Source organism: Convolutriloba macropyga, chromosome 1 (genome assembly GCF_964194025.1).
Source record: "Convolutriloba macropyga chromosome 1, txConMacr16.3, whole genome shotgun sequence".
Classification (NCBI taxonomy): Eukaryota; Metazoa; Xenacoelomorpha; order Acoela; family Convolutidae; genus Convolutriloba; species Convolutriloba macropyga.
In genome coordinates, this window is record NC_134468.1 from 22,623,886 (window position 1) to 22,638,590 (window position 14,705).

Genomic DNA, 14,705 nt, shown 5'->3' on the forward strand with positions numbered 1-14,705 from the left:
AGCTGCAACCACCCAATATAGTGGATAGAGCCGCAATTAGCGTTGGGGATTTAAGTGAGAAGCAACACAGAATCGAGGAACAACAAAAGAAGATTGACAACAGCGAAAGGCTGGGAACAGCCGGGGCTCGGCTTGAAGAGGAGCTCCGGCAGTTAAAAGTTGAAAGTCAAAGATTAGATGATCAATTGCTGGAGACCAAACGGCAACTTGAATACGCTGGGAATCAGCGGGAGTCCTGCAGGAGGCAGGTGGAAACATTGAAGAAAGAGTTGGAGGAGGTTACAAATGTAGCCAAAACAAAAACAAGGGAATGTATCGCTCTGGTGGACGAGCGGGAGTGCTTAACTCGGGAGTTGGAGAATGCCGAGATAGACAATAGAAAGCTAAGGGGTAGAGTAAAAACAGAGCAAACCTCAAAGAAGGTCATACAGAGGAGGCTGGAGGCGATCAACGCGCAGAGCCCGTTCAGTCGACCTCCAAACTTTTATGAACTTCTATTCCTGCCACAGGGGGCCACAACCAGTATTATCCAGAAACATTACAAAACGTTGGCAATGCTCTGTCATCCGGACAAGGGTGGTCGTGAGGACATGTTCAAAATCATTCTTCAAGCAAAGAAAATTATGGAAGACGAGGAGGCCCGTAATATTTATGACAAGTACGGGATTGAAAAAGCACAAGAATATATGAACTCGAAAATGGATATTTGAAACTCTTGCTGTGTGAGTGAGTGGAACACTCACATTCTCTAAGAGGGAGGCAGTATAGTGAACCATAATGTATGACATGCTCATAAATTACATATTTAACGCATAATTCGAAATTTATACAAACAAATAGGAGAACAAAAAGAGATGGTTACTAATAGTAAACCGGATTTTAACAATATAGAGAAAGCATCATAAATAATGATGGGAATCATCATGGAATTTCATCTTGACTGGACACGTCAAGGAATGTTTGTTCATGACGGGATTCGTCAAGCAGGTAAATCTGTTATCGGTTAGTTTAACTAACAGGGACCCGTACGGTAGAAAATAACTATGAGAAAATCCCATAGAGATTAACGATAATGGGTAAAAATAACTTAAGATTAATTAACCATTGATAGGACTGAAACCAAAGAACATATTCAAAACTAAACCTTACACAATCGAGCTGCCTCTCTTTAATTGCTTCACATTTCTCATCTTCACAAAACTTCTAATATTTACAAGCTATAGTTCTAACTTTGTATTAAACTGATTGTGCGTATACATCTGTTTAATTAAATTCAAGTCTGAAGTTTGGAAAATTTTCCTCAGTAACTCCGAGGTTTAAAGTGCTTAAGAATAACATCCAACCCAAACCGTAACCGTAAACAGTGCACGGATATTACATGACCACTAAGCTGGGGGGGGGGGGCTGTATTGGGAGAGACCCCTGCTCGTTTCAGTATCCAAAGTATCTCTTGGCGCAAACATTTATGCCGTATCATGTTTATGACATGTTTGTTGATATGGGCTGTAGTCTGCTATCAATCTTTTTTTTAGTGAAATAAAAGTAGCCCCTCCCCTAAAAGGCTTTGGCGATCAACTCTGGGCAACAAGTCAACTCCTATGTATAAGTGCAAAAATTGGCAGTAGTCAGAATCAGAACTAATTAACAGTCTATAAGCACATCGTAAGTATAAAAGAGTAATGTAGAATTACACAATATTAGTGGACTCCTCTCACCAATTATCGTTCCTCTCGACCCTCGGTTTTTTGCCATAACAGCACTGTCTCAAGGTTGGAGGTGGTAACGATATAGGAAAGACCGATCACTCTTGTCAACTTCGTTTTTTGCGCTGTTGCAGGTAGGATGGCTCATTTGACAATTTTCCTGGATCAAGAATTTTCTAAGCATCCAGAGGTTGCCAAAAGGGCTAATCAGAAATTCAGATCCAACTTTTTGTCATGTATGACAGACCAATCTGTTATTGAAATTATAGAAGGTCTAAGGGATATTCAAAAGATATCTATGGAGCATTTTCAACTCAAACGAAAAGAACTGCTGCATTCACATCGAAAAATTGAACTGGAGCTGGAAGAAAAACAGAATTTTGTTTTACGGAAACGAAGTGTAAAAACCGCTGGTTCTGTAATGACTGCTGACGGTCACATGTTGAAACAGAGAGAAGATTTGAAAACAAAACATTCCGAGGAGCTAGAAGAGTTTGACATCAAAATTATCCAAGATTTAGATCAGAAGCTTTTTGACCAACAGCAAACTTTACAGACGACTGGAGTCCCTGGATTTTACTGCACAACGAATCCAGAAGAAGTTGATTTCCAAATGAAGCTAATGCTAATTCTTTTTGAGATGCTCGATTTTCTTAAAAGTGATTCTTGTGACAGCTAGTTTGATATTTTCATTTTTACTGGGTGCTTAGCCTTTCCTATATGTCAGTTCTTCATAAATTTGTCTTTTCTGGCATAGCTTGTGTTTAAGAAAAAGAATGACGGATCATTATCTAGTTCTTGGTATATCGGAGTCGGCTTCGCAGGATGAAATAAAATCTGCATACAAGTCAAAAGCGAAACAATGGCATCCTGACAGAAACCAGTCAAATAAAGAAATGGCAGAAAACAAGTTTAAGGAGGTGGCCAAAGCATACAAAGTTCTATCAGACGAAAGAAGTCGCAAAGAGTATGACCTGAGTCGCAGAGCAAAACCAAGTGTGCAAAATGTGCATTTTGATTCGTCTGAACCTATGTCTCGACCGAGAGCGCCGAATCCGGGAGCACGAGGTGATCATAGAAACCCAAGACAGCAGGCCGAAACAATTTACTTCGACCTTTCAGACGCCTTCAGCATCTTTGAGGACGTGTTTAAAGATGATCCAGCGCATGGCGGTCCCTTTTTCACTTCAACCACTGGAGATATGGATAAAGTTTTTGACGCGTTTTTCAACGCTCCGCCACCCAATCCCGACAAATTTATAAAGATGAGAGCAAAAAATGACCAGGGCCGAAGTATCAGGAATTGAAAAAGAGAGAATTCAGTTTGAACTAGCTGAGCGAATTCAGTTTGAAGAAAACTCATAATGTCTAATACTTTCACTTAATCAACCAATGCTTTAAGGTGTAAATATTGTATTTATGTTCATAAATAACCTTTGCCAATGGTTTTTTCTCATTTAACTGAAATTAACCAAAAGTTATCCCAACTCTGGTCAATGTTTGACACAATGTTGTAACAGAATATCCTTTTTGTAGTTAGTTGAATTATCATTTGAATATATTTTTGATTACTCTCGAACGTTTGACGCAATTAATGCAGACGTGTGTGACGCGAAGAAAAATGGTTTTCATTGACCTCAGCTTTGACTTCTTTCTTTTCGAACGTTGAGCATTAAATTTTGTAGTTTTGATGCCTTAGCAGTCCCCCTTGCCAAACCATTCTTCTACCCATCCCATCTAGTCCTCAGCAACATCTGCAAAGTTGCTGAAGAATGCCTGAGGAGGGAGATTTTCATGGTTTAAAGGGCAATCTTGAACCGCCCCTCCCTGGATTTTATCCTTCTCCGCTTATGTTACACCTCTTCTGCTTCAGCTATTTAAAACCAAAGCCAACACCTCAGCTTTCGTTCAAGAGCAATGCGTCCAGCGATAGTGGGTTATGTTTTTAACTGTTAGATCTTGACTGAGGAAATCGTACCAAATTTAAGAATTATGTGTGTCTTGATTTTCAACATGACTTTGATGTCAGAATTCATTTAATTGATTCAAGGTGGAGGAAGACAATTTATAAGACATCCAAACTCCTGGCATGGAAATTTTTTCATGCTCGACAATAGTTTAAATTAGAATATTTGACAGGAGTGAAAAAGCAAGGCGTGTGGATGTTAATTATTGAGGAATTATTGGTTTAAGCCTTCAGTTTAAGCTTTAAAGAGCCTAAACATGAACTAATGAGTCAAGTGGATTAAAAAAGGGGCCCATTTTTTGGAAAATGGATGAAAATCTATTCAACTTTTTTTTTAAAAAAAAGCGAAACTCAAGATTACTCTGCTGGGTAGTGGGAGCACAAATAGTCCTAATTATACAGTTTAATGACCTTCTATCAGCAGTTTTTTGGGCAGTGCGACTGACGCTGATAGAGAACATGGGCTGAAAGTGGATCATTTTACTATATCTAATCTAGTGTCGATTTGACTATAAATAGTGAAGATCAGTCGAATGTTCAGAAAACTTCGTAAATCAATAACTCATCGTAAAATGAAATTTTACAAATTCTCTGATAAAATTTTGGAATACACTACTCGGTGTCTCTATGGTAAATAAACCCATCAGCAAAATTTGACTTGCCGAAAAACAATTAGGCTAAGAGTTCCTCATCCTGTGATGTGGTTCGGAACAAAAAGAATTCTAATTCAGTTTGGTAATTTTTTGAAAATTTTGCATAACCGCTATAAGTTGATTTTATTTCACGCAAATCTTTCTAACATAAAGGATTGAAAAAAGAGGCAATTTGAAAAAGTGAATAAGTCGAAAGTTTTAATTGCTGCCACAATCTGTTTTTCAACCTCCAATACATATGAAAGCATATTTCTAAAGCTGGTTTTGTAGTTGGAAGCAATTTCAATAGAAATGATAGCTTATATCTGGTTATTTCAGAATAGGCAACATTTTCTAAAACTAAAAACTGTGCTGCTAATTTTTCGTTTGTTGGTAACCCTTACTTTGATCTTTGGAGGACGCTTTTAATTTCATGTGTCGGAGTGTATGTGAAGAAATTCTTGATCTCCGCTGAATTTGCTAGGCTCAGAAGAGTCGCATATTGAATCATTTCGAAATGGAGGTTGAAGATGTGAATTTCTTTCTTGTTTAACTTTTTTTTCAGAAGTGGAATAAATCAGCGTGGCCGGCTTTTCTCCTTCGTCAGTGTTTGACTTTTTGTTAAGGCCTGGTAGGAAAATGGCAAGAAGGCTATTTTTTGCCACCATAAACTGGTTTTCATTTGTATAATTGAAGGTTTAATTTTTCAAAAACCCAGAAAAGGAGACGAGTGGATTCAAGTGACATTTTGAAAGTTTTTAAGCTTTATATCAAAAAATTGATTACTTTGATTCCTTTGCTGAAAGCTAATCAGAAATCTGAAAATCAATTTTCTTTTAATAACAAGGAGGCTCGGTAATGTGCGATTGCACATAAGGTTCCGACCCCGCTCAACCACAATTTTGGCATAATTGTCTACCAAATGGGGAACAGATAGAAAACCCCAAAAATTAAAGTTTTTTTTTAAAAAAAAAATTGGTGTATGAACGAAAAGATAACCTCCGAAGAAAATAACTCAGTGAAGTAAAAAAAGATGCATTAGATTGATGAGATATTTCAATATAAAGAAAGTGAGTCAAGTAGAACAGCAAAATCAAACAACAACAACAAACATAAATTACATCAAAAAATTTATGTCCGTTTTAAAAAACAAAACAACTTACAAGCTCAAAAAAGCGTCGGATAAAACTGAAGCTAAACAAAACAACAAAAAACTTGTATTTCACTCGAAAAGATGTAAAACCACTATAAAAAGGCTCGGTAACAATTAGACAAAATGAAAAAGAAACAGCAAAGATAAGAAAAAAGTGGCTTACATTTTTAAAAACAAATAATTTCAAAATAAAGAAAACCATTAGATGGCAATTGAAAACATCCAATATGTTTATGATTACATACGCCTCTATAGGAGGGCATTCAGACCTGTCATTGCAGAGTTTTTTATGCAGTTACAAAAAGAACAACAAATAGAGACAAAAAAAATTCAATTAAAACTTGCGAGAAAACGCTGTCGAAGCCGTAAAGCCCCATTTGGCCACACAAAATATGTTCAATTGAGCCTTCTCCGTAGGCCAAAAATGTGTTATAGGTCTTCTCATTATTCAGAATAGGTAACAAGTAGACCAAAAAAGAAAAAGGGCAAAATTAACACTTGTTTTTTTCCCAACAATTATTTTCAAAGTCATGTGAGTCAATAGCTACAAGATGAAATAATTACATAGGTTCGTCTATTCGTCCAAAGAAATGCTTGAGACCTGTAACTAGTCAGAATGTGTCTTACGTCTACAAAAGAAAACAATAAAAATAGACAAAAATCAATAATTAGTTTACTTGTGCGAAAAAACCGTGTCGAAGCCAGTAAATTCATAACGATTTCATTGAAAAAAACATTAGATTTTGTTAACATTCACCTTCCCTCGACAAGAATAAGGTCGTATTTTACCTGTACTTAATGAAACTAGTTAACAAATAGACAAAAATGAACAAAAATGCGAAGTTAAACGACGTTAAAAAGTTTTTGAAAACAATTGTTTTCGAAGTCATGAAAGCCATCAGCTATCAACTCAAATCAGAACAAAGGCTCAATTATTCCTCCATGAAATGCCAATGAGAACTCTTATTATCCAGATAATTCCATACGACTAAAAGACAAAGTAAAAACGACCGTTAAAGACAATTGTAAAAAAAATTCAATTAAATTCTTCGAGAAAGGGTTGTCGAAGCCGTTAAAGCCATAATTTGTCCCTTTGAAGACTTTTATTTGTTCAATTGTGTATTATTTTGAACCACAACAATGTAATATCTGAACTGTCAATAATGTGATAATGTGACAAAGACGAGAAAACAAACGAAACTGATACCTAAAAATAAAAAAAAATTGTGAAATCGTATAGTATCAAAGCCAGAAAACCATAATTTAACGAGAAAAACCACAGAAAGGTTAAAATTTAATTCAGTAGAAAGAAGAGGAAGAAGAAGCATGCTTTCTTTGCTGACACTAATCTACAAAATAACCAAATTAAGAGAAAATTAGTGGCAAAAGTTCAACAAGCCATTGTTTATTTAAGAAGCAAACATTTTTAAAAGTCAAAACGACCATAATCTTTCGAGTAAAGAAAATAGATATATTAATTTGGAACTGTTTAGGAAGCCCTTTGGACCTATCAACAGTGAGCTTTGATGTGAATTGTTCTGTTCCTTAATTTAAACAAAAAAAAGTTATTTTTATCACGGACAGCTTATTTTTTTGGATAAAATCCGTTAAAACCCAGCCTTTAAATTGTTTAAAAAATTGTTCACTTTGTTTTAAGATTACCTCTGTGAAAGATTTCGTATCAATTGTTTTAGATCTAGTGCTTTAGATCTAGACAATTTGTTAGTTAAAACATCAAAAATAAGTGCTGCGTTTTTGATAATCATAGGAAAGAAAAAACGGTAAAACTTTGATTCTAGAGTACTCTCAATGGAAGTGGAAATAAAACTAGCTCCCTTTGTAGTTTACAAAAATTGTTTTTGTTGTTTCTAGGATGTGTACTTCCAAAATTAATCAAAATGGACTAAAGAAGCTTATTTCGGGCAATTTTTGATGAAGGCTGAATTTTGAAAGTTTTAGCCAAAATTTTAGACAACAATTAAACCAAAATAGTTAACAATATTTCTGTGTCAGTGAAATTAAAATAAAAATAACTATTGCTAACAATTTTCATTTTTTTGGCAAAATTCAGGAATTTTTCGGCGGAATTCCGGAAAATGTGAATAAAACAGAATTCCGTCTGTTATTCACAATACTTCAAACCTCGATAACTCCCTGTAAAACACAATTTAAAAAAATGTATAATTCCATATTCTATGCTGGAGGGGATTTTTAATGATACTCACTACTAACAACTCATTACGATGAAAATATCAATCGGTCAAAATTGTGCGAACAAAAAAAAAGCCATTTCAGTATATAGTTCCTACCCCCTCAAGAGGGGTCGGAACAATTATGTAAAATTTGAAAGAGTAATAACTAATTGTTCAGACCCACCTGGGGGGAGACTATGTGCTCAACCGGTTTTTTTTGTTCCGCTGATTTTGGACGATCGACACATTAATCGTAGAAAATTGTGAGTGGTATCATTGGAAAGCCGGTCCAGCGTGGAATATATTTTTTTTTAAATTTCGGTTTTTCCATGGACTCATTGAAGTTTTTAGTCTTGTGAACGTTTGACTGATTTGTTCTTTCTGCACATATTGTACGTATTTTTGTTTATAGCTGTGAGACTGTAAGCTGCGCGTAGCTATATTGCGGTGTTCGTGACTTTTTTCACAATTCAATGTATTTGGATAGTATTTGTGTGCTCTCTTTTATTAAGATCTGTTCACACTTTTTTCGCCTTTTTCACGTCAAGGAGTGAAATTTAGAGTGGTGATTTTGATCACGCTGGAGAGGTAAAGGCAATGAGACAGCGAAGAGTTTTGACGCATGATTTTTAAAGTTCCTTTAAAGAGGCGTCAGAAATAGTTATTTGAAACAATTTTTTTTGTAAGCAAGTTTTTGTTCACGTGCTTGAATATGTTCACGTGAGTGTTTTCAGTCGTTTTTTATTTATTTGATACATCTAATTGCGCCTATTTGCAATGGCTTGAATTCATTAACGTGCAGCTAATGCTTTTGATAACTTCAACACTATTTATTGTTAAAGTATTGGATATTTTTGGCGCTATTTGTTATTTCTGCAGTCTCGTCACTCAGTATCATATTTTTCAAGTCTTATTGGATGCTAATGGAGAATGGATACACGCAATTATTTGTTCTCTGCTAGTGTTTTTTTTGTTACTTTTTCCCAAAAAATTTAAATGAATTTGTACTTTAAATTTATTTGTAGTTTTTGTTGTCTCGTCTTCTAATCTTATTAAGAACTGGTCTCCCCGGTTGATAAAAGGGACTATTTCTAGCAATTAATTTTTTAATTTAAAGCTAATACTTTTTGCGACTTAAATTTTTAATTGTTAAAGTTGAATTAGTTCGAGGAAAAATGTGTAAAAAGTCCCTTATAGAAGTGCTTCTGCTCAATGAATTTTGTCAAGCAGTAATAATTTATTGCTGCATGTTTTTTACATATTTTTTTGAGTGTCGTCGATATATTTTTCAACCTATAGCTGTATATGTTTCTTTCGGTATTTTACTGCAAGTAATTGTTTCGCAGCTTTTTCGGCAGCAAATTTGAGTAGTCTTGTTAATAGCATTTCTCATCAGTCCTCTAAAGCAGCTTTATTTACTTCGTTTTATGTTTTGAATGAAAGGCAATTTATTACATACACCACTTATTTAAAAAATGTAAATTTTTCGATCTCTGCCTTTTTGGAAAGATATTTTAGTCAAAAATGTGGATAAGTGGTGTCGGAGTTGCTGGTTTTAACTTAAACTTCAACTGTCCATGGCTTAGCTCTGGCAACCGATTAGCTTTCAAAATGATATTTTCTGATTTGATAGCATTTGAAACGAATTGAAACAAGCGGATTGTATTGAATATGGGATTTATTTTATCACGGACAGCTTATTTTTTTTGGATAAAATCCGTTAAAACCCAGCCTTTAAATTGTTTAAAAAATTGTTCATTTTTTTTAAGTTTACCTATGTGAAAGATTTCGTATCAATTGTTTAAAGTGCTTTAGATCTAGACAGTTTGTTAGTTAAAACATCAAAAATAAGTGCTGCGTTTTTGATAATCATAAGTCAGAAGAAACGGTAAAACTTTGATTCTAGAGTACTCTCAATGGAAGTGGAAATAAAACTAGCTCCCTTTGTAGTTTACAAAAATTATGTTTGTTGTTTCTAGGATGTGTACTTCCAAAATTAATCAAAATGGACTAAAGAAGCTTATTTCGGGCAATTTTTGATGAAGGCTGAATTTTGAAATTTTTAGCCAAAATTTTAGACAACAATTAAACCAAAATAGTTAACAATATTTTTGTGTAAGTGAAATTCAAATAAAAATAACTATTGCTAACAATTTTTTTCATTTTTATGGCAAAATTCAGGAAATTTTCGGCGGAATTCCGGAAAATGTGAATAAAACATCAGAAATCCGTCTGTTATTCACAAAACTTCAAACCTTGATAACTCCCTGTAAAACACAATTTAAAAAATGTATAATTCCATATTCTACGCTGGAGGGGATTTTTAATAATACTCACTACTAACAACTCATTACGATGAAAATATAAATCGGTCAAAATGTCAAAATTGTGAACCAAAAAAAGCCATTTCAGTATATAGTTCCTACCCCCTCAAGAGCTACATTTCAGTATATAGTTCCTACCCCCTTTAAAGCTAATGCTTTTTGCGACTGAAGTTTTTAATTGTTAAAGTTGAATTAGTTCGAGGAAAATGTGTAATAAAGGTCCCTTATAAAAGTGCTTCTGCTCATTGAATTTTGTCAAGCAGTAATAATTTATTGCTGCATGTTTTTTACATATCTTTTTGATTGGCGTCAATAAATTTTTCAACCTATAGCTGTATATGTTTCTTTCGGTATTTTACTGCAAGTAATTGTTTCGCAGCTATTTCGGCAGCAAATTTGAGTATTCTTGTTAATAGCATTTCTCATCAATCCTCTAAAGCAGCTTTATTTACTTCGTTTTATGTTTTGAATGAAAGGCAATTTATTACATACACCACTTATTAAAAAAATGTAAATTTTTCGCTCTCTGCCTTTTTGGAAAGATATATTAGTCAAAAATGTGGATAAGTGGTGTCGGAGTTGCTGGTTTTAACTTAAACTTCAACTGTCCATGGCTTAGCTCTGGCAACCGATTAGCTTTCAAAATGATATTATCTGATTTGATAGCATTTGAAATGAATTGAAACAAGCGGATTGTATTGAATATGGGATTTATTTTTATCACGGACAGCTTATTTTTTTGGATAAAATCCGTTAAAACCCAGCCTTTAAATTGTTTAAAAAATTGTTCACTTTGTTTTAAGATTACCTCTGTGAAAGATTTCGTATCAATTGTTTTAGATCTAGTGCTTTAGATCTAGACAATTTGTTAGTTAAAACATCAAAAATAAGTGCTGCGTTTTTGATAATCATAAGTAAGAAGAAACGGTAAAACTTTGTATCTAGAGTACTCTCAATGGAAGTGAAAATAAAACTAGCTCCCTTTGTAGTTTACAAAAACTATGTTTGTTGTTTCTAGGATGTGTACTTCCAAAATTAATCAAAATGGACTAAAGAAGCTTATTTCGGGCAATTTTTGATGAAGGCTGAATTTTGAAAGTTTTAGCCAAAATTTTAGACAACAATTAAACCAAAATAGTTAACAATATTTTTGTGTCAGTGAAATTAAAATAAAAATAACTATTGCTAACAATTTTTTTCATTTTTTGGCAAAATTCAGGAAATTTTCGGTGGAATTCCGGAAAATGTGAATAAAACATCAGAAATCCGTCGGTTATTCACAAAACTTCAAACCTTGATAACTCCCTGTAAAACACAATTTAAAAAATGTATAATTCCATATTCTACGCTGGAGGGGATTTTTAATGATACTCACTACTAACAACTCATTACGATGAAAATATCAATCGGTCAAAATGTCAAAATTGTGTGAACCAAAAAAAGCCATTTCAGTATATAGTTCCTACCCCCTCAAGAGCTACATTTCAGTATATAGTTCCTACCCGCTTTAAAGCTAATGCTTTTTGCGACTTAAGTTTTTAATTGTTAAAGTTGAATTAGTTCGAGGAAAAATGTGTAATAAAGGTCCCTTGTAAAAGTGCTTCTGCTCAATGAATTTTGTCAAGCAGTAATAATTTATTGCTGCATGTTTTTTTACATATCTTTTTGAGTGGCATCAATAAATTTTTCAACCTATAGCTGTATATGTTTCTTTCGGTATTTTACTGCAAGTAATTGTTTCGCAGCTATTTCGGCAGCAAATTTGAGTAGTCTTGTTAATAGCATTTCTCATCAATCCTCTAAAGCAGCTTTATTTACTTCGTTTTATGTTTTGAATGAAAGGCAATTTATTACATACACCACTTATTAAAAAAAATGAAAATTTTTTGATCTCTGCCTTTTTGGATAGATATATTAGTCAAAAATGTGGATAAGTAAGTGGTGTCGGAGTTGCTGGTTTTAACTTTAACTTCAACTGTCCATGGCTTAGCTCTGGCAACCGATTAGCTTTCAAAATGATATTTTCTGATTTGATAGCATTTGAAACGAATTGAAACAAGCGGATTGTATTGAATATGGGATTTATTTTATCACGGACAGCATACAGCTTATTTTTTTAGATAAAATCCGTTAAAACCCAGCCTTTAAATCGTTTAAAAAATTGTTAACTTTGTTTTAAGATTACCTATGTGAAAGAATTCGTATTAAGAGTTCAATTCAACTTCGAAAACTTTTTCGAGTATGAAATCTGAAAATTTTCAAAAATTATTAACTCATCCAGAAAAATTTTGCCAAGTATGGCTTTGTTGAAATGATAGTATTTTTACGTCAATTTTTTTTAGAATAAATCGAGGCCTTCCGCAAAAATGGTTCTTCTACCGCTGTTTTGAATTATATCTTTGTCATAAACTGCCATGAATTTAATTGCTCTTATGAACTTGGTTCCAATGTAATTTTTAAAATTTACAAGATGCTTAATTTTGAAGTCGACTTTTGATTTTTTCTGTTCTTTTTTGATCCAGTTTTCTTTGCTTACTTCTTTTGAATAGCAATCGTTTGAAGTGTTACAGCCAGCTGTTGTTGCCTTGTAATTAAAAGTCAAGATATGACAGTTTCTGGTTCTTTTTAACCCATTTAGAGAAATATTTTCAGTTTTGAATATGTAACCTTTTTTTGTTTGCAGCTTTCGCCAATGTTGTCCAATTTTATATTTCGGAGAATGAAGTTAAGTTTTAAATTTTTTCGGATTCATTGATTTCTGACTATAACAGAAAGGGTTTTATTAATGGCATAAAACTTAAATTTGGCTGTAAACTTTATTTTTAAATGAAAGCACATAGAATTTTAATAAAATTATTAGCTTCTGAGAATGTGTGGTCAACGTTTAGGTATTGTAACTGAAATGTTATCTGCTGGAAATATTGTTAATTCATTTTACATTTTGACCGTTTGTACACAATTCTTAGACACGTTTTTCTTTGGTTGGAAGAATCTGAGCGGTGATTAATCTTTAAAATGTTTAGCTTGATCCTTTTCGGGTGAAAATCAGAAATCAAGTCATGTCTTAACCGTTTGTTTGCTACTCAATCCGCGAAACAGCAGTCCATTGAACGGCACGAAACAAAAGACTCGGGAAGAAAACATGTACTATTGATTGATTTTTGGTTAACCAGATATAAATTACTGATAGTTATACGTCATTGAATCAGCTTAATTTCGATTGAAATGTTTTTCATGCACATAAAATTGCTTCGGATTCAGCCCTAGAGTCGTATAACCTGGACGCAACTTTTGACAAAGTTCGGCTAAATTTTGGAAAGTGGAAAAGCTTGAAATGTCAAAAACTGCTTCAATTTTTTCATGATATCCGTTTTTTTAACTGTATCTCATATTTTGTATTTATTTGCGAAAAATGAACCTCTAATCTGAAAGATATTATCAATCTATCTAAATGTACTTATAAGCTGTTAAAATGTTAATAAGAGAATGTTTCATTTGTATTATGCATTTCTCAAACACCATTTTTTGTAGGGAGGAAATGAGAAGATATAGGAGCACCAGCCAAGAAAGAACCTGTGAAATAAGTAGTATAGGTGTTTTGAAATTTAATGTATCCTAATCAAATCCGAAAATCTGCTTCGCATTAATTTTCATATAGGAAGTATCCCTATTTGCTATATCATTGAGATGCTATTTTTTCTGCAAGAAAAAATTGACTTAACAGTCGGCGGGTATAAATTTAGACAGTTGGCGGGTGTAAATTTTCTGCTCTCAATAACCTAGAAGGTTTGAATAAATGGGAGATCCAAGTTATTTGGAAAGACCGTTGTGAATCCTGAACTAATCAAGAGTGTTCATCGAGCGGCTCCGTTTTGCTAATTTTGTTCAAGTTTTAGTATGCTATAGGATACTGACAGGATTTTTTTTATAGAAACTATTAAATTACTTATCTAATAACTGCTATTCGAAAACGAAACCGAAGAGCAAATTCAAACAAAAAATAACAGCCGAAATGAGTAAACGGCACGAATGACTTCCAATTAGAAAGGTAGCCGGATTCAAATAAAGTTGTTCAAATTTAAGAAAATAGTGTTTGATTTATAAATTTCAAGCATGTAACTTCAACCAAGTTGCTATTTTTAATTTACATGTTTCGGATTTAAAAGGAAACGTTCTTAAGACTGACTAAATTCTGTCGCTGAAATGTATTTGACTCATGTATGACTGCTCATTGAGTAAATCTTAAAAATTGTTTAAAAAATTCACCTGCTGGAAATGTGGAGTCTGTTTCAGTGTCAGCATGTCTTTGGCCCTGTCCAATCGAGCGCTAGATGGAGCTAAGGATCTACTCAAGCTTTCTTTTGATCAGGTGAAGCGTGAAATTGACTCATGTTTTGACTACCTACATTTCTGTTTGCTACGGAAAGAACTAACTAGCGAATTGGTGCCATCAAGTTTACCTCTCTGCGTAATAGTAACAGAAGCTTTGAAACAAAACATGACTGATGGCGATTTCAAAATTTTTCTGACAGAAACAATCGAGCTTAGCGAAGAACTTGCGGATTATTTTACAGAACAGTTCAGTGTCAAAAAGGAACTTCTGAGAAATTACATGCAAGGATTGTCAGTAAACTACCCGGAAATTGTTGACTGTAAATGGCGCCTCGATTGTGCGGTTAAATCAGACACATGTGACGTTATAAGAGAGCCCAGGTACTTTATAAGTCTGACACTG

The 14,705-nt window shown here is 33.7% G+C and overlaps 2 protein-coding genes across 2 annotated transcripts in view; one reads left to right on the plus strand and one right to left on the minus strand.

Moving 5' to 3' along the window:
* The window catches only part of LOC142336586 (activating molecule in BECN1-regulated autophagy protein 1-like), a 329,506-nt gene that overhangs the window by 194,385 nt on the left and 120,416 nt on the right, over positions 1-14,705 (minus strand). The window lies entirely within an intron of this gene.
* On the plus strand, positions 2,384-3,260 carry LOC142347217 (dnaJ homolog subfamily B member 2-like). Its single transcript, XM_075398919.1, has one exon. The coding sequence runs from the start codon at positions 2,480-2,482 to the stop codon at positions 3,008-3,010; it is 531 nt and encodes a 176-aa protein (XP_075255034.1). The 5' UTR covers positions 2,384-2,479; the 3' UTR covers positions 3,011-3,260.

Bases quoted from the DNA above. Each gene is read 5' to 3' on its own strand.
- LOC142347217 (XM_075398919.1), top strand. From the start codon at position 2,480: ATGACGGATCATTATCTAGTTCTTGGTATATCGGAGTCGGCTTCGCAG.